The sequence below is a fragment of the Manis pentadactyla genome, chromosome 7 (assembly GCF_030020395.1).
Source record: "Manis pentadactyla isolate mManPen7 chromosome 7, mManPen7.hap1, whole genome shotgun sequence".
In the NCBI taxonomy this organism is placed as follows: Eukaryota; Metazoa; Chordata; class Mammalia; order Pholidota; family Manidae; genus Manis; species Manis pentadactyla.
The window spans coordinates 10020697-10044675 of NC_080025.1; the positions used below are offsets into that span (position 1 = coordinate 10020697).

Consider the following 23979-nt stretch of genomic DNA (forward strand, 5'->3'; position numbering starts at 1 on the left):
ACGTGAAATGGAGATAAATCCCTTCCCGGTTCACAACCTTGACGACTGCAGAAGGCTTGCGGGTTAACACATTGAGCACAGCACCTGGCTCAGGGTAAGCATGCAGTAGAGGAGGCCATCGGATGACCAAAGCTGGACCCCGGTGGGGTTTCTTGTGGTCAAAAAAGGGAAAAAGTTCTGGACCCCAAGAAGAAACAGTCCTTTGTCAGTCTTGCCCCGTGACTGTGCTCTAAAGCAAACACAAAGCCAGGCGTGATGCTCATTACAAATTTAACTATATATCATATTCATTTATTATCAATCCACAGGATAATTAGATTGCTACATGAGCTCATAAAAGCTTTTTCACCTTTACAAAATTAAAAAAAAAAATGTGCCACAAGGATGTAGTAACAACTGCTGATAAACAAGGAAAGGAATCTTAAAATTATAAATTTGCTGTAGAAAAGATAAAAAACAATTATATTTTCTTTAGAATTTTACCTTGAATAAAATATTCCCCTGTATAAAAAATAAAAAAGCTTGCTCTGGTTAGAATTAGAGTATTTTCGTCTTCAGATCTGGGAATTTGCATAATATCTCCATGACAGTTTTCCTTTGTACCGCGTGGCATTCAAGCATAGCAGATTAGAAAGATTTTCTTTTCTTTTCTTTTCTTTTTTTTTTTTTAAAAGCAGTCTTAAAATGAGACATTTGTGGAGAAGTTCATTTTCTCCACCTCTTCCTCAGGGATGTGGGGCAGAGCCTTTTAGGGAGGAAAAGGAGGGAAGGAGCTGGGTGGGACGGAGGAGGGGTAAAGGGCAGGGTGGGGAGTGGCGAGTGTGCTGTGGAATAGAGCGAGATCACAAGAAGGTCTATCTGTAAGTGCTTTAAGATAAGGTGCAGAAGCAGACCGCAACATCGCTAGTGCTGCCCTATGTACATATTCACAAGAATAAAAAATTCCAGCTAGTTCACATTTTCTCCTCCGGTCTGAGGCATCCACTCCGCCATGCTGGCCTTGACCACAGGCGTCTCCCTGCCCGCGTGGGTGTTGGTCCTGTGTTGTCCTTGAACTTGAGGGAGCGGCCCTGGGAGACCCAGCAGGCTCTAGAGACACGCGTCTACCAAGGGGCTGGAGTCCTGAGTTAAAAAAGAAGCTCCAGTACTGGAGATGGACACAGCAATCAATGCTCTATTGTCTCGGCTTTTCCCTTAGATTTGTCTAAATGGGTGTCAGAGAGAAAAATAAAATATAAACAGACAACCAAACAAGGCCAAGGAATCCCAACTGCTAGGGGACGTCGAAGGCTTAGCAGCTCTTGACGCGGGCCTGGGTGATATCTGACGTTTTCTTGATGACGCTGGCTCGGGTCTCCCGGTCTGGCCGACTGCTGCTGGGCACGGGGGTCATGGCGGGAGTCAGGGGCAGGTCTGGGAAGGTGGGCCAGGAGCTGTTGTAAGGCATCGGGCAGCTCTCCTCTTTGATGGTGACCTGGAGATCGGGCTTGTTGGAAGTGACGAAGGTCGCCATGCTGGGCAGCAGGTACGTGCTTCGTGACCCCATGTTGCTGAGGTACTGTTTGCCTTCGATGTTCCTCTTCCGCCAGTGCGGTCGGCCCTTTCAAAGAAAATAATCAAGATACATATTTACTTTGTCTTCTCTTGAATGGCTTTTTTTTTTTTAATGCACCGCTGTTCTCACATGCTGGTGTTTTAACTAAATTTATCCTTCAGAGTTGTGGAAGGAAGAGAAGCTTAGCAACTCCACATATCTGTCAACTGAAATCCGTACCCAGCTATTCGTATCCCAAGCCCCACACAATGGTTTCTTTTCCCTTTTTCTCAATCCCCATGGGCTGCCTCCCAGAAAAATAGCCAAGACTGTTCTATGAAGGCAGGAGAAGGAGGCAGCAAGTGGTTTCTGGCTCCTCTCTGCTCTGGCTGCCCTGCCCCATCATTTGGTGGGTTTTAGGCCACGACGGCTGATCTGTCATGGCAATTTGGTTGCTCGCTGATGGCCCAACCTGATCTCTGAGTCCACCAGCATTTTCAGAGGGAGGGAAGCGAGGAATTCAGTAACGGACAGTGGTTGCCCTTTGATTGCATTCAAATGGGCGCAGCTTAGAGCTCCCGTGTGCCACGCAAAGAGCAGGCTCAAGGGTGGCTTCCTTCAGAGGAGCAGCTGGCATTCTGACCCTGAAGAAACAGGCTCGGAATGTGCACGACCATTGACACTTACTGCCTCTTCATAACTCCTGGACTGTACTGGAAAAGTATTCAGCACGCCAGGAAATCACTAATTCAGGCAGCCATTGGTCAGTCGGTCATTCTCCCTCCGTCCTTCCCTCCCTCCAACACAAAGCAGGCGCGTAGCAGATGCTTCCCATCCCCTTACCGCTATTTCCTGCCATTGTGGGAGCCCAGCCTGGACAAGGGGGAGAAGCAGGGCGACTCAGAATCAAAGCTGAGCCCCCGGCTGGCCCCCGGGCACAGATCACAGAGGCAGGGCACTCCAGGGATGTGGGGGGGGGCCCTTTGCGTAGCCCTGGCCGGGGCTGACTTCTGGACACTTGGACCTGCTATTTCTGCTTGTGCTCAGGATGTTTACAGTGGGGAGAATATCACCATTTCCTGGCCGCAAGTCAAGTTCCCTTTCCTGCTGTCACAGCCTCTTTCTAACGATAACAGGTAACAACTTACCCCCTTTCCTCCCATTCAGTTCCCAGAGCATAATTCTGTCATCCAAAATCCACAAGCACGGTCAGTTTTATTTTAAGTGTATTTTACCACCACACGGAAAACAATCCAATGTAAAACTCATTGACCAGAAGGGAAGAGGCTCGGGCGGCGGCACAGAAACCAGGCTTGGCAGGCGCACCGCCCCCCCCCAGGCGCCGTGCTTACCTCGGGGCTCTCTTCATCACTGGGCACGCTATCGGTCGTTTCGCTTTCTGTTCAGAGAGAAAACACAGGGCTGTCATTCCTGCCACTCCAGTGGTTTCGAGGCTCAGGCAGGGTTTACAAAAACAGACCGGCGCTTCTTTTTCCAAAAGAGAAGCAGGTGACTAAATTCATGCTCTCCGTCCCCTTTGTACGGTCAAAGCCTCGAGCTTGGGAGATGCGAGAGGGAGTTTTATTTCTCTAATTCTGGTCCCTCGGAGGAAAGTTTTAGGGTTGTGGGGAAGCTCACCTTCCAAAAGCTGGCTATGTCTACTCACAGCCACTGCGTCCCAGGATGAGTGAGGTGGGGGTCCCCAAGTCCCCCCTCCGCCTGTGCGCCCCATGGCCTCTGCTCACTCCTGCCTCCACGCCAAGCCCTGCGCCCAGGGACGCTCCACCCCAGTGCCCACCCTGGTCCTCTCTTCCAATCCATGTCAACCAGTCCAGCTAAGGCCTAACTCGTAGTCTTGCTGGGTCACCCCTGCTCTACTCAGATCCCTCCTGACACCTCATATCCCTTTATGACCCTCATCTCTCCCAGAAAAATGACTTAACCTTCCTGTGGGGTGTGGGTGGGACCTGTGACGAGCTTTGAACCAAGAGGATGCAGTGAAGGCACTGTGATGTGTGATTACCTTACGTGAGACTGAAGCCTGTCCTGTGAGAAGATTCCCTTGCTGGCTTTGAAGAAGTAAGGGCTACTTCTTGCCAACAGCCAGCAAGAAACTGAGACCCTCAGTTTAACAACCTGCAAGAAACTGCTTTCTGCCCCAAACCGTGTGAGCTTGGAAGTAACTCCTCCCCATTCAATCCTCAGAGGAGACAGCAGCCGTGTCCCAGACCTTGACTGCAGGTCTCTGCAGGGAATACCCTGAACAGAGGACGCAGCTAAGCCATTCCTGTACTCCTGACCCTCAGAAATTGTAGGAAAATACATGGATGTTGTTTTAAGCCACCAACTTTGTGGTTATATTGTTGTACAGCAATAGATACATCCAGTGTGCCAGCTGGGAGACATGGAGGAGGTTATTTGACTTCACTGAGCTGCAGTTCCCTCATCTGTAAAATGGGAGTATTAACACCTTCCAAGAGGATTATGTGGTGAGTGAGCAAGTGTGTAGCACAGGCCTGGCCACACAGAGGCCCCGAGGAAAGGTTACGTGTCCCTGTCCTGAGCTCATCAGGCTCTTCAACATTGGATTTGCATGACATGCTAGGTTAACGGTGTCAGAGTCAACAGCTCGCAATTACACATCACCTGCACATATAATACGAGGTTTTGTTTAAGTCAAAAAAAAATTTTTAAGAAAAACTTGTAATAATTTAATTTAATTAAAAATTTTCTTAAAACATTGATGGTGTGTGGTTTTCCAATGCTCACAACATTGAGAAATGGAAGCACAGAGGTAGAACTTCTGAAATACACAGAGCCTTAAAGATCCCTGAGCCTGGGTCATTTATTCTACAGACCGCAGAGAAAAACCACAATCACTTGTAGAGGGCCATGCACCCCCTTCCACCCTGCACCCACTAAGGGACTGGCCTCCAGCGTCACATCTTGCTGGTGGCACAGTTGCGACCAGGTGGCTCCAGCCCAGTCTTTTCGACTCTCCAGAGTACGAGGCACAGACCTGGCTCTCCATGAACAAAACGCTGGAGAAAAAATGGGCAAACAGAGCCACAGGTTCGTCCCGTAGAAAGCTGACAGCACCGGGCCCGCCTTGGAGTCTTTTTGCACATTTCCTGGCCACTGTTCTCCAGTGACTTCACCAGGGCATGAGTGATCTCCAAGGGCCAACCGTGAGCAAGCAGAGGAGAGGTCTGGCCTCTCAGACTGAGCTCACGCCCAGAGCACCCTTGGCAGGAGCAACAGTCACCCAGATGCCCTGTTTTGGCCTCGGCTTAGACTGACCCCAGCTATCAGGACAGACCAGCAATGCCAGGCACAGGACTGTTCCCACATGAAACAAAGAAGCAGCAACAGAAAGGGAAAATTCCCCTCTGCACATAACCCTCACACTAGCTCAGGATCCTGAGGAAGCAGGAATCGGCATTACCACTCCCAAGAAAAATGAGGAACAGAGATGTTGAGAAACCTGCCAAAGTTGTGGACTGAGTCAGCATCGAGGAAAGAAAATAAAACAGCACATCCGATTCCAGGGCCTTGTGCACAGATCGCAGCAATGCCGCTTCCCGAAGCACGCCTGCTGCTCCAGCCTCTGATGAAATTTCAAGATCCCCTTCCCATTTCTGTGCTTGGCTGTGTCTGGGCTCCAAAGCCAGGCTTCTCTTCCTTTCATGTATGTCCAGGCCCCCTCCACTCTTAATTACCCTCCATAAATACCACCATCTTCTGTTCCCTTTGCCTGCAAACAAAAACCAGCATGCCAACAAGCAGGCTTTGGGGGCTGGAGACAGGTGAGAAGGAGCGGCTGAGGTCCGAGATTCTGGGGTTCCACCGCAGCCCGGGTCGCAGTTCCAGGAGAGCTGGCAGACCCTGGGTAAACTTCCTGGGCCAGACCTTGCATAGACCAGGAACACAAGCAGAATGTTAACTGCCTGTAAGTATCTGGCTCTCGACTTCAGGGAAAGAGCTGGAGACTAGAAAAGACACACATGCTCTGAACTTATGTTTTCAGCAGACACAAATGTCAGTGGAGAGCACTGTCTGTTTCTAAATTAAGATCAACTGCTTCTGAAGTAGTTCTCAAGACTTTCCATACTGGCAAACCGAGATTTCTAATTTTTATTGTTTACATGAATGGCTTTGAGTGCCTTCAGCCCAGGAGCCAGGAGATGCCTGAAACTGCAGTCTGAGGACGCAGGACCCCTCTCTCTCGACTCACCGTGGTTCTCACAGCTAGCTACCCCAGAGTGACTGGCCCCACGGGCTTTGCTGGGTGGACCCATGTGCCTGTGTGCTTGGTTTCTGGTCACCAAGGCCGCTGCCAAGATCACGTCTTACATCTACCGTGGCTGCTGCCTGAAGATCAGTGTCACTGCCGAAATAATCAACATGTGCTGTTATTTCATGTTCCTCTTTGATTAGTTCAGATTTGGTGTTTTATTTGCTTTGAATACAATTGGATTAAAAAAGATTGGAGTTGCTTCACTGGGAAGTGTTTCCAGAGTAGTAACAGGTAGATGAGAAGCTCGTTTCGACTTTCTGCTCTCAGTTTCCCTGAAAGCACCCTGAGGAGGGCAAAAGGCCACGTTTGGATCCAATGGTCTCCAAGATCCTTCCAGAGCTGCGGTTCCACGATGGCCCTAGTCTTAGGTGCACACCCCATTCCCGTCCGCTTTTCACTGTCAGGCCATCTCGGGAACAGTATGGGGGAGGGAGACAGTGTTTTACGTTAAATCTTTTTTGCACTCTGATACCCTGGTACATTTTTCTGGAAGGCTCTGGTTCCAGTTTTATTAATAAAACTGACGAGGATTTCGTTCCTTCCCTGCTTTCATGAGAAACCTTGACTAAGCGACGCCAGAGTTGTCTTCATCGTAAAGCACCCTGTTCTTGGCTCCGCCCACAAAATGGAAGCCCGCTGTGGTCGCCAGTCAGAGATCCAGTCTTTACTGCTGGTTGCTGGTCAGTAAACAATCTCCGTTCTCTCCATTTTAACCAATTAATCCTGTGTTTAGAAGAAATTAATGCTTTCTTCTCCAGCTATTCTCCATCCTCTCATCCAGCCTTCCCCAAAATACCGCTGTGGCTTTCGCTTACTAAACTACATTTTAATAAAATCCTGATGCCATTCATCAGGCAAGAGGCCACTTTATGGAAGCCTTTTAATAATAAAATGACTCTCCTCTACAGCTCCCCAAGATTGGCCTCTGGGGTATCCCTTCCCTGGATGAACGTTCTACGAATCCCATGAAAATTTTACATTGTCTTAAAACATCCATGGCAAGTACTTGCACTCAAAGAAGCCATCTCTTTTCTTGCTTACCACAGTATTTAGGCCACAGAGACTACAGACTCAAAAACCTGCATGTGGTTTTGTAATACTCCGGGGATTATATTTCAATGATCTGGAAGGGGGAAAACATAACAAACAGCAGCCTTCAAATACCAGTTTCCTAAACAAGTGAATGACAGTGGTTAGAGGAGGTTGGAATTCAGTTGAATGGCCCAAAAAAAGAACCCTGTTATGAAAAATGGGCAAACAGCCCATCCCTATTGGGGAACATAAAGTAACAAAGGTAAACGCAATCAAAAGGCTGCCTTTGCTAGCTGAACGCTGTAAAATTCCTGACTAACAGAGGAAACTAGCAGCGGTCAGTGACAGGCTAACGTCCGACGTGCTCTAGAAAAACAGCAGTGACGAAACATTTTGCCTCCATCCAATGAGCCGCCCTCCAAAATGTTCTGGAGAATTCAGACAATAAAACGGTGGAAAGGACTGAAGGCCGGGCTGAGAAGCCAGGCTCCCGCGCACCCCTGCTGCCGTCTAGCCTGGCACTGAAATCTTTCTTTTCAAGTCTATGCAAATGTCCTGGAAGTGGTTATGAAATTTTCCTTTCTGCCTATGTGGCAGATCAGCTGTTCTAGGGATTCTTCTGCTAAAGCAAAATGCCACTGCTGGCAGAAAAGCAAGAGAGGGCTCTCCAGAATCCTCAGCAAGAGCTCAGAAAGTCTTACTCAACAGATAAACTGAAGTCTATTCTAAATCACCAACCTCCGGTGTAAAAAACCATGTAGGGCGCAAGAATGCCTACAGCGGCATGACGCAGGACGAAGCCACACTGGGAGCCGCTGCTGTGTAAATGTAGGGAAAGTAGCTTAGGCTTTAAAGCCTCAGTTACCACAGATGCAAAACGAAGGCCCCCGTTCTGCATCCTGTCTCTGAATTTGGCTGCTCTAGGGACCTCATATGGGTGGAATCACCCATATGCCTCCTTCGGTGGGTCCCTGAGATCATGGTGTGTGGATGTGTTCTCAATGGCAGAGCCCCGGGCTGCTGTCCAGGGCAGCACAGCAGAGGAAGCCATTAGGAATGGGCCTTTGGCACAGCAACACGTGGGGTTCTGTCTGTGCTACTAGTCATTCATTGCGGGACACACTGCTTTACCCACATCGGTCTTAGATTCCCAGGAGGCGATAAGGATGTTGCTCGGGCTGATGGGTTTAATCTCCTGATAATTAAATATGTTGCTTGATTTCAAGCACACAGCACAGTTCCCAGGGTGCATACCACATGTGACAAATAGCAGGTATGATTACTGGGCAGTGGCACACGGAGGAGTTGGAAATATGTCTGTTGACTCAGTCTCTGGGGACAAGTTCATCCTGATGACAGACTATAAGCTCCTGAGGCTGTATCTCACATTCCTTCCCTACTCCTAGCACAGAAGAAAATTAGGAACTGGAGGACATTATGCTAAGTAAAAGAAGCCAGCCACAAAAGGACAAATACTTTCTGATTCCACCCATATGAGGTCCCTGGAGCAGCCAGACTCAGAGACAAGATGCGAAACGGTGGCCTTCAGGGGTGGGACTGGTTGGTGGGGGTGGGAAGGGGCTACCGTTTAATGGGACGGAGTTTCAGTTTGCGATGAGAAAATGCTCTGGTGAGGGTTGCACAACAGTGTGAATGCGCTTAATGCTGCTGAGATGTACATTTAAGAACAGCAAAAGTGGTAAATTTTGTTATGTGTGTTCGTCAAGAAAAAAACAAAGTCAGGGTTCAGTATATACGAAGTGAGTTTAGTGACTAATAATTCACAAACAACCTGTCGCGTGAATCCACTGACTTCTAAGGCTGACTCTGGGCCCGTCCCCGGAGGGACACCCTCACTGGAGGACACCGTTCCGCAGTACAGAACGATCCTGGGAAGAATTCCTGAATCGCTTATTACAGCTGAGACCGCCTCTGCTTTGTATTTTTAATGTTTGCAAGCAGTCACACTGACTCAGAATTTATTTTCCCTAACTACAATTGAGCCCCTCTCCTCAGAAAGTAAATGGAGATCATCAAGAAGAGAGTATAAACTGATGTCATGGTGGTAGAAAAAAGGAGCCATCGCTTTTTTCTCTAAGGATGGAAGAACCAACTGAGTCTGGTTCTAATCCTGTGACTGTCTGGGCCAGTTCCTGCCATTACGTAGCTACCCCCCTAGGGTATTTAGGTATGGGCTCAGTTGCTTGGTCTGATTAGAAGCAGGACTAAATTTAAAAAGGGGAAAATATGTGGAAGTGACAATAAACTTGGTGGGATGGAATGGGGCTTGACAACTGAAGGTTTAGTTTAAGTCCTGACCCAAGTGCCTACTGGCCGTGTGACCTTGAGCAAGTCCCTTCACTTCCAGGAATGAAGGAATGGGAAGAGGTGATCCCCAAGGTCCTATCCAGCTTGGTCAAACCTAAAATTCCGTGAAAAACACCCTTCTAAATTTCTGAGAATTTGTGCAAATAAAAGAGACTCAGATGAACTACTTCCCCAAAGAAATCTTACTTGATAGTCATGCATAAAAATGGCGCGGGTGACCAGGTGAAGAAATGCTGTAGCCACGTCTGCTGAGAACGAAAGGGTCCAAGCAGATGTTGGCTGAGCAAATTAAAGCAAGAACCTTCCCAGGACAGAGGAGAGGTCCTTAGCTGCGTGGTGAAGCAGATGACCTCAGACTAACTGGCTGCCCCCGGGCTCCCTGCTCAGTTCCAAGGTTCCGGCCCCAGCGCCTCACCTGCATAGGAAGACACGGGGGAAATCTGCAGAGGGTAGAGCTCGCTCATGCTGACCGGCTGCTCGTCACTCTCAGTGGTCACCTCCACAACCTGGCAGATGTCTGGCGGATTAGTGACAATCTCTTGATCCTCGATGTTGCTGTCCAGATGCGACTGTCCTACAACTTCAAAGGAAAGGGAGCCGTCACGCACCTGACTTCGCGATTCCAGCACGTGCTCTCAAGAAAGAAAACCTTCCCCCAGAGAGCTGAAGAAGCCGGAGTCGGATTCTTAGTCACCACAGGTCATCTGCCATGAAACTGAAGCAGAAGCCTTAGCTTTGGGTTCACGGCTCCAGAGAAGCGGCTTGCTGGGAAGCCCGGCGCCCCGGGGCTGTTTCCAGCATGCCTGCCAGTGGTGCTCTGAAGTGGCCATGCTCCAAACCTAAGCCGGTCACAGCCAGGGCCGCAGGACCAGAGAGACGGCGCTTGGAACCGGACCCACTTCTCCTCTCTGCTCTTTCTCTGAAGGAAGCTACTGTGCCATTTCCTGGGGGCCTGGGGCCCACAGAGACATTCCCAGATCTTATCAAGGAGGAAGGACCACCGAAATCCACCTCACATGAGCAGTACCAGCTCCCCAGAACATAAGATGAATTCTGACCACTGTGGTGCTGAATCCTGCGGGTTTTTTTTTTTAATTTTTACTTTGAGATCATTGTAGATTCATATACAGTTTTCAGAAACAGTACAGAGAGATCCTGTGGGCCCTTTACCCAGTCCCCCAGTGGTAACACCTTACAAAACTATAGTACAGCGTCAGACCTTGACACTCATAACAATCTATACTATTTTGTTCGGATTCTTCGGTTTTACTTGTGCTCTTGAGGGTGTGTATTTAATCTATGCAACTTTGTCACATGTGTAATTTTATGTACACCACAGTCAAAACTGTATAGGTCCTCAGTACAAGAGTCTCGCATGTCACTTTTATAATCATATCCACCTTCCCCTTGTCTCTAAACCCTGACATCTGCTAATTTGTTCCTCATTTCTATAATTTTTGTCATTTCATGGATACTTCATAAATGGACTCACAAATTGGCTTTTCTCACTCAGCCTACTTCTCTGGAAGCTCATCCAAGCTGTGTGTATGAATAACTGGTTCCTTTTCATGGCTGAGTAGTATTTCATGGTATGGCTGTACCACTGTCTGTTTAACTATTCACCCACGGAAGGACTTCTGGGTTGTTTCCATTCTTTGGCTATTACAAATAAGGCTGCTAAGAGCATTTGTGCAGTGGTTTTATATTAACATAAGTTTTCATTTCTCTGGGATAAATGCCCAAGAGTGCGACTGTTGGATCGTGCAGTAGTTGCATGTTTCATTTTACAAGGAACTGCCAGACCGTTGTCCACAGTACCCTTCCCACCAGTGTCACCATTCCATTCCCATCGGCAATGTACGGATGATCTAATTAGGCACAATTCTCACCAGCTTTTGGTATTGTCACTATTTTTTTTACTTTAGTCATTCTGATAGGTGTATAGTGATAAACTTCATTGTGGTTTGAATTTGAATACCCCTAATGCACTGCCCTGCTTTTAAATAGAGCTGACCTTATACTTCCGTTGGCAACTGCAAGGGGACAAAATATCCCTGAAAACTGGTACCACAAAACAAATGGGACTAACAAGGAATAACACTGTTTTCTCAGGGCCTCAAAGTACTCTGCCCTCATAACCAATGTTTTACTTATGCCTAAACAAGTTACTTTAACATTTCCACTCAAGAGAAGCACCGGTAAAGTGTCATAATGCTATTACAAATGATGAAACTCAGGCACAGAGAGGTAGACAGACTTGTCCAAAGTCACACAGCTTGGATCACATGCAGTTGCTCTATGGCCCTGACATTTTCTCAGTCATTCGTCCAGTGTTCAAGTTAGGCAGGAAGACGGACATGTTCCAGTCTCCTTGAGAAGTTAGCCATTGTGGGCAAATTCCTGTTTTCACTGCTCAAAATATTTTAATTGCTCAAGCATTTTTATTTATAAGTGGGTTCCTATTTTAATTGCTTTCTGGGGAGTGATGAAATGACTAGCCTGGGGTAGGAGAACATTACCTGAGTTCCGTTCGGAGAAGCTGAGACAAGAGTGGGAAGCAGGAGAGGCACCAAACAGGCTGGGAAAGGAGATTTGGGGATGTGATAAAGAGTCCACAAAGCCACAGCATTCAGTAGGGAAGGGAAATTGGATGCTGTTTAGGTTTTCCTGGAGGGGATAAAATTAAAGAAAAGGAAGGCAAACTATATATGGCAGGCAGACTCCCAGATTCTTATTTTATCCTTGGATGGTCCTATTTGAGCATGAGAGCACCAATTATGCAGTTTGCCAGACACAGACAGACTGCTGACATTGACCTCTCTCAGGTTTCTTCTGCTGCTTCTCCCAGGTAAAATAAAATGGCAGGAAAATGAGATTTCCCATCCTAAGAAGCAATTGGTGGATGGAGAGGGAAACCAAATGGGGTGCACGTGTGTGTGTGTGTGTGTGTGTGTGTGTAGGGAGTGGGTACAAGCATTACCTTGCACACAAAGGCAATCAAGATCTTACATAAATCTGATTCAAACCAAAGCCATCTGAACTTCCAATACTCCCAAATTCATTTCTCTTTTGCACTGTTATTCCAAATAGACACCACACTGGCTAGGAGTATAAACCATAGCAGTGATTCAAGCATCTTTCTAACTTTATCCCCCTGTTCTGACCAGGAATTCTCTGTCTCGCCGTTCCTCCCCACTTCCCCCCAACTCCCCCCACAATGGCCAACTCAGTCATTCAACTAACAAAGACTGACTGAGCACGGACTTGTACAACACTGTTGTCAAGAACTAGGCCGGGCAGGGCAAGGGCAATCTAGTCAAGGATCTGGGTTAAGAGAACTCCAGTAGGGCCAGAGGCCAGGGACAGGATCATCTAGATCAATGGCTGCAGTGAGACAGGAGGCGGTGTGGGGGCAGTAACAGGCTTCTCCTGAGTGTCTCTCACTCACTGTTCCAACTGCTCTACCAAAACTATGATGTGTCACGACCTGTGACATTTCTTGACTTTCTGCCTCATGTTGCAAGTTGATTCTGAGCATCTTTATTTAACCTTTTATTTCTCTGTATCATCTCCCAATGACATGATGTCTCCTGAGAGAGCTGCGCACCTACCTGCATTTGACCTCTCGTATGGAGCCACAGCAGGCATTCCTGGCTTGCACCAGAGAGCAGCTCAATGAAACGTCTGCTGAAAACACACGCTAAATGGACAGACCGAGGCTCCCTGGCTGGAGCCGGAGTCCTGCAGGAGTTCACGACCACTTGCAAATAGTAGATGTCACAATGAATGCTTTCTAGAGAAGTTCAAGACTTCTGACAAGTGGGCTTTTCAGAAACCTTCAAAGCAATAAAAACAGCAGGCTACGATTGCCAGAAGTTGGGGCTAGGGGAAGGAATGTTTTGGGGTTGTGAAAATGTCCTATGTCTCGAATATAGTGGTGGTTACACAACTGATTGCCTATGCCAAAATTCACAGAATTCACCTGAGAGGGGTTCATTTTACTCTATTTCACTTAATATCTGAAAATCATTGGGTGCTTTAGAAACTCTCCATGTTCTCTGGGTGTGCTCTAGGCACCCTCCCTAATCTCTCTCTCTCTCAATGCCATGGGAACTGATTTCCCTGAACTGCCAACCTTTGCCCCAATTGACAATACAGCCAATGAAAAGACACAAGAAGAGCAAACTTCCAGCAATCTCCTAAAGCAAACAAGGTCAGAGGTGACGGACACATAGTAATAACAAAACCTGAAATTTCCAGAGCACTTATCTTTGTCTTTCCCCCTCACCCCTGACCTCCCACCTACGAGACTTCACAATCCCACAAGGAAGGTACAACGACCACCCTCACTGTAGACAGGAGGAACAATATCACGGAGAGTTAAATAACTAATTCAAGGTCAGGCAGCAACCAGGACTCAGCTCTGCTTTACCTGACCTTGAGACTCCACTCAAATACTTTGCAATGTCTCCCTAACAGAAAGAGTTCATGAAGTTCTCACCAAGCTGCTCTTAGATTTCTAAGCCCCTCCATGGACAAAAACTTCCGAATCTCACCTTAATGAGACTCTGGGCTCATAAACAACAGTGAGATTGCTTTTCAACAGTTCCACATTGGGTGCCAAGGAGCTAGAAATCCACCATGCTTCTCCTACACTCCGAGCAAGCACATCAGGAAAAGCAAGACCCACAGGAATGTAATTTTATCTGGACCTAGTTGCTGAGAATTACAACAGTATTATTCATGGCTGGTTACTGATGAACCAGTTCGATTCCTTAAAAGGTCACTCTTACTTTATTAACAGCTGGTGGTGACTTAATGTAGGGCCCCACCTGGGACAGCAGTTGCCCCCATGCCTCAGGGAGGGCTCTTAAGAGCAGAGACTTTTAGAAAAAGAAAGAAAGGCCTTTGAAGGTGGGTTGGTCCTACCACTTTATAGCCAAGCAAGCTGAAACCTAGGGAGGGCAGGTGGTACTTTGTCAAGGCCAATCGGGTGGCCGCAGGGTCAAGAATAGAGCTGATTAGCAGGGCATGTAAAATCAGGCCATCAGCGTGGTACCAGGGAGAGGAATTTCTTCTGGACTCCAGCAGACAGTCTGAGAACTGAAACCATTAGTGCCGGCCCTGGTGACACAGCAGATGGGGGCCGCTTTTCTTACTCAAATGTATTTTAACATGATTTTGATAATGTCATAATCATGCTCGTAATATTATTTTACCACCTGCTAACCACATTGACTTTTCCGTTAAGCTCATTCAACCCTCAGAACAGCCCTGGGAGGTAGGCAGGATCAGTGTTCTTCTTTCCATTTTATGCGTAAGGAAACTGAGTCTCAAGAGGGATCAGGGAGTTTGCCCAAGGTCACGTGGGCTCACGTGGGCAATACAAAACAGGTCTGGAACCTGAGTCTTTTAGCTTCTAACCTAATGTGTTTTTGTTTTTTTAAATACCATACAGCCACAATCTGGGTTAGGTGCACAAGAGTGATGGTGGGGAGTCAGTCACAAGGGGCTGTCATTCCAGAGAATGGAGGGCTGACCCTGCAGGGGTGCAGCCTGTACCCACCTCAACAGGGTGATGGAGATGCGGGTGAAGCAAGAGGGTAACAGGTGCAGAATACACTCCTCACTCCCCCCAGAAAAGAGCATCGCCTGCCGTCACGGAGAGGAACAGATAATGTGTCCCAGGGAAGGCTCAGCAGCGCTCCTCGATATGTCTGCAGGGTCAGTGGGGTGGGAGCAGAAATACAGGCAGGCCTGCTGGAGTTGGCAGCCTACATTTTACCCACGGATCCGCCGAACATCCATTTCTTTCTGGACTGTTCCACAGAGACAAGACCCACAATCAACCTCGCCTGTCTCTGGGTAGGCAGGTGGATGTCGAATTGTTTGGAACAATGCAAGTTCAAAAAACAAGTACAAGGTGGGCAGGGGCAGGGCACCAGGATCCGGGGATACTAGGGCAAGTAAGGCCTCTGTCTTGCGGGCAGTGGTGCCAGGGGGGCCGGTGTGTTTCAGGAGAATGCATGGGGAGGGGGCAGGATGGAGGCAGAGCTCAGACAGGAGCCGAGGGCACAGGGAGCAGCATCAGAAACAGGAAGGAGGCGAGGGCTGAGACAGGATGGAAGACAGGAGGCTTTGATAGTTAATAATTATAACCCAGGTGGGGCTGCCACGGGAGGTGGGGAGGGAGAGGAATATATACAGCCTCATAAAAAGATGGCAGGTTTCTGGGGTAAATAAAAGCTCCCTAAGGTGGAAAAGTCAGCAACCCAACCACCACCCAGGGCGCCCGGCTGCCCACTTGAGAAAAACAAGGTGCGTGGTTGGTTCTGTGCCTGGGTGTGTTGTGTGTTGGTTCACAACTCTGCACGGTTTTCCAGAACTCCTGATAAAATTGGGTGCCTTGTTTCTGGCCTGGCTCCTGAGGGGTGAAGAGCTCAGCCCTCCCAGGAGGAGGCACTTGGGGGGGTCGGGGGGGTGGCGGTGTGCAGCAGACGGCCCGCCAGGAATGACACAGTGCCTTCCATCTGAAGATCCACCCTAAGCTACTGTTTATCTTGTAGATGAGATTTTTCATATCTTAAGAACCAGGAAAAATAGCAAAAACAAAAACAAAAAAACCACAGTGAGCAAAGGGGCTGGAAAAAGCTGAAGACAGCTCTACAGCATCGAGCCACCTGTAGCCATCCTCCAATCTTTACCAATTCTGGTGCCGGAGGCTGCCCACCTTGAGTTCTAATGGTGAGGCCCTCGTGGGGCCTTAAGTGTGTGAGTTTGTTCTCCTGTGACTTCAGTCCTCCCTATTGATATTTGAGTTTCTAAGCTTGGCTAAAAAACCTACTCGAGGTTCACTTTAAAGTTAGCAAAATTTGGAAGCAATTACCAAAAATATGTACATCCAATAAGGTCCCTTTCAAAGTCCAAATTACATTATTTCCTAATTGCTACATGTCTAGTCACTAAGAATTGCTGGATTTGCTTGGAAGGAATGAATGGCCTCCTTTGTTTCCTAGCAATCTTTGCTTTATTGGAGGGTGGGTCCTCTTTTATCAAGAAAACACAATGGGGTTAGAAAGCACTGCCCAGGCAAGTCAGACAGAATGTTCACACCTGCAAACTTTTTGCACTGGCCTGCAGACAATTTCAATATGGCTCAGCAAATGTGCTGCTGACCTGGGCAAGAGGCCAGCAGGACACTGTCAGAACAATTCAATATGTTGCTGGCCTCTTCCGCTTCCTAAAAACAGGAGTCACCACACACAGAAAACAGTCCAAAACTGAAAAGAAGTAAAAATGAAAATAGGAGAGTTTTTTCTCCCTCCCCTTGAAAGGAAAGCAGGGACAGGTCTTTGGGGGTGCCCCCCCATCCCTCCCCCCTGTGCATTTAACCAGACAGGAGAGACCAGATGTTAATCCGACATGTCTCGGAAGTACTGAGACACCACACACCTTTTCAGTGTGCACAGCCTGCTACATCTGAAAGCACTTTCAAGCTGTCTGGACAAGAAGGCCAGTGCAGGACACTGAGTGTGCACATGTGTGTGTGGGGGGTGCCTGCCTGTGTGTATTTTCCTGTTATGATCTGTGGCCAGAATAAAAGTAACACACAGCAGCAATGAAGCAAGAGTTCATCTGTCAGGGCAACAGTACATTTCGCATTTGGCACACTTACGGGATTCCCTTACAAAACAGTCCCCCCACCCCACTCCCCCGGTCCAGAATAAAAATGTATACTGGGTAGCTGGCCTCCACTGGATTAAGTTATTGATTTTCAATCCATTTCCTTAGTTAAGAACCTACAGACAACGTGAAAAATATTATCACATGAAGTACTCACTCCGGCTCCCAGTTTTCATTGGATAAACATATGTTTATATAAACAGAATGAAAACACCTTGGAGGTTTCATGTTTGGTGCCTGGAATACAGAACTGGAATGCATGCTGGGTTTAGAAACAAATGAAGGCAAGAAATGGTGTCATTTTTAAATAAAGCGTGTTTTAAAGATTAGGCGAGATAGAAAGAGAATGTCTCAAATTCTACCATGGCCTGGAAATCAGAATCCCTGTTCCTCATCTCTATCCACACGTCACAGAGACTGGATCGGCAAATTAATGGTCGCCTGGAAGAGTGTAGACAGAAGCCTTGTGATGGGCTTAACATCTGATGTGGAGCTGTTGCTAGCAATGATCACAAATTACCCAAGTCTACAAAATACTTGTTTGGATCCACTTCATATATAATTATATGCCTTTCTGAAGGCGACCAACTAAGTAGAGATAAACTCATTTATGGCCACCCATTATTATTTTATTATTAAGCCGAGGATGTGAATCACTTCATCTGGGAGGTGATTCTCGAACCAACCTGGCATTGGTTTTTGTCCCAGAAGTAATGACCCCTTAAATCAGTACCATCCCCAAGAAGCCTCATTCACATCGCAGGGTAAAGAACCATCAGCCTGACACATAATTTACAAACTGAAGACTCAACCAAAACATTAAAAATAAAAAAGGAAGGGGAAGAAAACTGGAACAATTCTGGCTTTTGCCAGGCACTTTCCCAGAGGTTGAATTCACCTCCTAAAATGAAGGGGAACTCCCAACCAGCTGCCTCACCCAGAATAAACTGGATCTTAAGAAAAAAGTGCCTGAAGTCAGCAAACATCTTTCCTTAAGAGAGCTCAGTGGGTACAGGCTTCCTGAGGACTGTCTGCAGGGGAGGGACCCCGGGGTGCGGGCAGGCAGCTCAGCCTGAGGGAGGCGAGCCGGGCTCCTGGTCAGGGCCTCGCCTCACACCAGGGCGGGAGTGAGGAGGCTGGCTCCTTAGGACCTCTCCGGGCCCCAGTGACCGTGGCACAACCACCCCCATGCACCAGCGCCCAGCTGGACGGCAGCCCGGGTGAAGGCAAAGCTGTGCTGGCCCTGACACCAGTGTGCGCCCCACCCATGCTCCCTGCCCCCCTCACACTGCATTCTGCCGAAGACCTCCATGCTCAAGGGACTCCCTGCACACACGTGTCTGCTTCCAAAACCCCAAACGGAGGGGCAGGGGCAGGGACGGGCATCTGCAGTGGCTGCGGCCCCCTGTCCACACTCAGCAGCGAGCCTGGGAATGCAGGTCCCCAGGCGGGAGTCTTGCTCCTGGGGCTCTGGTTGGTTTCTCGGGCTCTCACCAGCATCAGAAGCCCCGATGGTTTACAAAACAGAGAAAAGCTTAATGGACCAAGAGGCATCCGTGGGTAAAGCCCCGGATCTGGATTCTGGGGCCAGAGAGGGAATGAAAGTCAGTGGGGGGTCCCTCTTCTCCCTGCAGCCCCCACCCAATCACCCCTGCAGCCCAGCCGTACTTTGTTGAGATGTCATCACACTTGTCACCATCCTGGCCTAAAAGCCTCCAAGGGGTGGTGTTTACCTTAAATCATTTGTGCACTTTACCGTCTGTTCTATTTCAGTTAAAATAATTTTTTTGGAGACACACCCTGCAGCGGTTTGGGAATAAAACCAGACTTCCATGCTTGGTGACCCCGCTGTGCCTCCTCTCTGATGTGCCTTGGGCCCCTGCCCCGGGGTCACTAGGCTTGGCCGAGCGCCTTCCTTCCAGTCCTGCGTGTGTCCCAGTCCCGGTCCTCCCCATGCGGCTCCTCCACACCTGGCTTCAGGGACACATCGCTCCCTCAAGAGGCCTGTGATCCGAATCCGGCTCCCTGTTCTCTCCCGGTCCTTTCCCTTGGCAGCCTCGATCACAAAGGGCCACAGTGAACTTTGCTGCCACTTTATTTGTGACCCAGCCGTCTCCTTCCAGGAAATGAGGATTTGGGCCTGCCCTGTTCCCCAACCCTGTCCTGCTCATGGTTCTAAGTCTGGTGTATATGAGTTGCTCAAAGATCTCAGTGGAATCCAAGCCTGCCCTTTGGCAACATGTCTCTGTGCCCCAGTTTCTCCGGTAAGACAAGTGCCACTTGCTGCAAGTCTGCCTGGGAGCAGGGGCTGCACTGGGTGGGTGGCTGATAATAGGCAAGCATCCCTCCCCCAGAATTCATGAGGGTAGCCTTCCCTCTCCTTCCTTTCAAGAGGGAAGTGTTAAATAAACAGCACTGTTGTCCATGTGACCAAATATTGAACGATGGAAAATCGCTTATCATCAGCCACCAGAGGAAAACACCATTTCACCTACTGGCCTCTCCTGGTGAGGGACTCGGCCTGTTTTCACGAGGCCGGCCCATCTGAGTTCCTTTACCTGCTCTTCGAAGGCCTTTGCTTTTCAGCCCTGCGATCTGGGGGCTGGGACTTGCACTTTGGGGTGGTCCCAAGACCTCCTCCCGCTGACTATGTTATTTCCAATCACAGCTTACGAATTTTAGGCCCTAGAGGGCTGCTCATGTGTACAGAAGAATGAGATGTCAAAAGAGTTTACCTATGATGTTCACCGTACTGTCCACTTCATTTTTTATAGCTGAAGTCAGGACCGCATACTCAGGAGGAAGATCACTTACTCCATTACTAAGCCCCAAAGATGACTCAACTGGTTCTTGCTAGGAAGAAGAAAAGAAAAAAGAATTGAGAACACTTTCTTATCCCTCCCTTTGCTTAGCTTAAGTTCTACCCTCAACTTTCTTTAATGCTAGGGCGAGGGTCATGTTCATCTCCCAGACGCACTTCCTACGTCTTTAAACCGGCCTGGAGCTAAGGAAGCATATTCTGTGTAGAGTGTGCTGCCTGGTATTCGCTGACTTTCATTTTCCTTCAAGGAAAGGGTACCAGGCACCTGGCCTGCCCGTGTGAAATGCTTACACCTGTCAACAGCGGCTATGGGGTTATAGGCAGAGCTGCATAGCCATCTATGCAACTCCTAGGTTACAGGTCTTCCTTCCCTGTGAACTCTGGCTTTCTCTTGAAGGGCGGGACCCTGCCACCTCTTTTACGATCATTTCTGAGGAAAAGCTCTGCCTCAGCCATTGGCTCAAGAACAGCACGTCACGGACGACTTCTCTTCAGATAAGTTTTGTCCTGGACTCTTGGCCACAGGCACGCCCTGCCCTGGGTGGGGGGCTGATAAGAGGCAAGCAGCCCTCCCCCAGGGAGTCCCTGGCAACCCCATGGACTTCTCATAATGAATGGCTTCACATAAATGCCTTTTGAGTGCCTGGATGCCCCATGTGGCCAAGAAGCCACCCGTTCATTCTAGGGAAACGATGAGAACAAATTATTTTTCTTGCGTACAGCCCTCAGTTCGGCTTTGCCAAGTGCACTAGAACCTTCCAACCTCAGAGAGTGCAAACCACCTCTGGGAGGGCCCTTCCAGCGGGACACAGTGACTGCCAGCATTTCAATAAAAGAGCATTTCCTCAGGGTAAGATTGCATTTGCATCTATGGTTGATCGAATCAGACAAAAAAAGCTGCACAGGACAACTGGTTTGGGAAACAAAATGGAGAGGAGGGTGGAAAGGCAGGAAGACCACAAGGTGGGTCAGAAGAGCATGTGGGGTAGGCATGCGTGTGCTTCCAAAAACCCGGAGTCGTGATCACACCTCTAAGGCACTTGCGGTCTCTTATCAATTCATGTATGTGCTACTTGGAGTCAATGAGGAAACCCCAAAAATCTTAGAGAAGTCCCGTAGGAAGCACGTGAGGTTACCTCCTCTTTCGTGATCCCACCTGGCAAGCTCCCACCATGACAACTTCAACTTAACTGCAAAGACGTCACTTTACCATACAGCCAGTGCTAAAAAAAAAGTCCCACGCTACATGGCTGACAAGATGCACAGAAAGGTGTAGCCAGGAGGTGCCCGGGACAGCCCTGCTGGGGCAGAATTTTGACCCCTTTCTCCAGCAGCATCTTGCATTTTCCCTGATTTTCCAAGTCCAAATAAGTAGTCTATCCTTTCAGGGAAAAACTCAACTTGCTTATGACTTGAGCCACCATCTTTTCTCTTCCATTATAGCCAAACTTGTGACAAAGACCTGCCTGGCCCACCTGCACCCCTCCGGTGCCGTCATTAGAGCCTGCGGTGTGCCCGTCCCTCCACATGCGGACTCAGGCACCCCTCCTGGGGATGTGGGCTGGCTTCTGAGTCACACAGGCCTGGGGGCAAAGCCTGGCTGCTGTACCTCTCATCAGGTGCCGGAGTTTACTGAACCTCTTTAAGCCTCTCTTAGGGCACCGGGGCCGCTGTACATTGAGGACAGTAACAGGACGCACATCACTGGGATGATGTGAAGATTAAATGAGATAAATATGCATCTGGCATCTTTTATTAAATAGATGCTTTCTATTATCAATGGTCGCCAATGGAACTCTGCTGCCCACATCCAGTGAACTTTCCTCAAGCCCCTTCTCCCAACCCCACGCTGACCAAGGACCGCGCTCACCCCACCGACAACACAAACTAGGTGAGGTTGCTGCAATCCCCCACCTTCCTGATAGCCTCCTCGCTGGGTCCTCAGTGGCCCCTCTCCGTCTCGCCCTCCAAACATGCCCCATGTTCCAATCCACTAGTCCACCTCCTCGTCCGTGATTACCCAAAACGAACTAAGCCCAGAAGATGTGAAGGAATTCCAAAAAGCACTGCTGATTTGGAAGGGTGTCTTTTGTTGTCTCAAGTTATTTTTCCCTCATTCTGTTTCTAGGTTTCTTACCAAAGAAACGAGGTGATCAGCCTTGCATATATACTCCAAGACCTAAATTATTCTGACTTCCTGATGAAGGCTTCTAAATGTTCCACATGATCTTCAGTTTAATTAGTGGCAAGTGATACTTTATCACTTTACACTTGAGAAAACTAGGACTCAGAGACTAAATTAATTTTCCAAGATCACACAACTGGTGGCGTGCAGAGATACAAGAACCGACTCGGTCTTTGGTTGGGGCACAGCCCTAGTCCCAGAGCTTTCTGTCTCCATAACCCTGCGCTGGTTCCAGTGGAGTCTGAGACAGACCCGTTCTCTGCACGGTTATCCTCCCCACCCCAATTCCTGCCTTGCTGCCCGGGCCACCTCTGTGAGGGAACAGTGTACCCCACCAGCGCGCACAGAGTCAGGCTGCTGGGACGTGGCTTTGCTCCTCCCTTCCCACCGCTGATGTCAGTCTTCACTGCAAACCGTCTCCTTGGCACTGTCCCTGTGGAGGGACGATACGGGAAACCGTACCCTGAGACGCAGCCAGCCCTCCCTGAAAGGCCTCCGCCCAAGGTGCGGATCAATAGGATCCTCATTATATGCAGGCAAATTCTTAAATTGATTAGAGTAGGAATATCTAAGCCTAAACTATATCCATTCTAAAGGCAAGGACCGCAGATGATGGAGAGGGTGCTGTTCTCTGTGGAGCATGTGCAGAGAGCTGCAGGTCAGGGGTGGCCTCTGTCCCCGTGCCCCTGGTCCTCCGCAGGCCCCCTCGCTGTGCCATACCCTGGCCCGGGTGCTCCTGGATCAACCCCCTCTTGCTGTGCCCTTTCTGACTTCACATACAGGCTCCCCACATCAAGTAGTTTTGGTTTCTAACCCTCTCACCTTGCCCCAGAGGAAACCAAAAAGAGACCGTGCTTGGGTTCAGACCGTCCACGGCACATTAACTCTGCCAAATATTTATGCCCAGAAGCCTTTTTTCTTATTTCAGAATCCAAGGTTTGGTCTACAGTTTAAGGGGTTTTAGGCAAAAGCGAACCGGCGCAGGACAGAGGGCAGGGGCAGGGGCAGCCTTCTGTGACCTCTGACCCAGTGTGCCTTTGGTAGGCCCCGAAGCTGGAGGGGCGTGGGGGTGGGCCTGCGTGAGAGGACAGCCAAGCGCCACCCATCCCCCTGCTCCAAGTCTGTTCTGTCTCATGCCTGTGACACTGCCCCTTGGCTAGAGGTCCCCTCCTTGAGACCAAATAGAACAGCCATAAGGCCATCTCCCAGCCCCAAATTATGATCCCACCCCTGAAATGCTTGATTCGCCCGTGCAAAGGCGGCCCCTCCAAGGCAACTTTAAGGACATCTCTAGGTCTCCACTAACACATAGGCTAACAACTGGGCTTCATGAACGTAGCCCAGGGAACGGCACCCCCGGTACCAGAGAGGCGCCGAGGCCTCTGGGAACTGGAGCTGCAGCGAAGCAGGCTGAGGCCTCCCACCTTGTTCTGAACCACCTTCCTGCCTTTCCTGCCTTCCCTGGAACAAGCCCGTCCCCCACCTCTGCCCCTCTACTCGCACTGAGACTTCCCTTTTTGACTTTTCTCCTTGGCTCACTTTTCTCGTCGTCCCCTTGGCCTGTCTTCATCTCACGTAGCTTCTCTCTCGGAGAAGCGCCTGCTTTCAAGGCCTCCGGGATCATCCCTGGGCGAATGAGCACATGGGCCCTCCAGCCCCGACCCCAGCTCGCCGGGAGATCCAGCTCTGTCCCCAGCGTCTGCTCTGGAGACCTGCCTGCCACATCCAAGCTCACGTGCTCACAGTCCCGCACGCCCGCACCCGTCTGCCACGCTCCGCCGCCAACAGGCCCCTCGGTGGGGCTGAAGCCTCCGGGCCTCCTCTTCGACCCCCTCCTGTCTCCATCCTCTGTGCCCTCTTCCCTCCCTGGAGAAATGGCTCCTCCTCTCCACCCCAGCTGCCTCGCCCTCCATTCCACCCAAACTACAGTGTCTCCTCCCGTCCATTCCTGCCTGTCGCCCTTCAGTGTCTTCCCCAAGGAGCTCCGCCGTGCCTTATTCTCCAAAATCATCCAAAGAGCCTGTTTCCCAGCCTGTATTCAGACCGCGCCCTTAGCAGTCCCCTAGGAGCCGCCGGGAGCGGCAGGGCAAGCTCTCTCT

At 49.3% G+C, this 23979-nt stretch overlaps 1 protein-coding gene across 4 annotated transcripts in view; it reads right to left on the reverse strand.

The window, feature by feature from the left end:
* Nucleotides 1-258: 258 nt before the first annotated feature.
* The window catches only part of IRF2 (interferon regulatory factor 2), a 74301-nt gene continuing 50580 nt past the window's right edge, over nt 259-23979 (reverse strand). For all 4 annotated transcript variants that reach the window (XM_057505086.1, XM_057505087.1, XM_036894121.2 and 1 more), the window contains 4 exons: nt 19610-19727; nt 9607-9771; nt 2887-2933; nt 259-1600 (listed from right to left, as the gene is read on the reverse strand). In XM_057505086.1, coding sequence (XP_057361069.1) covers nt 1292-1600; nt 2887-2933; nt 9607-9771; nt 19610-19727 — 639 coding nt within the window. In that variant the 3' untranslated portion in view covers nt 259-1291. The remainder of the gene's footprint in view (nt 1601-2886; nt 2934-9606; nt 9772-19609; nt 19728-23979) is intronic.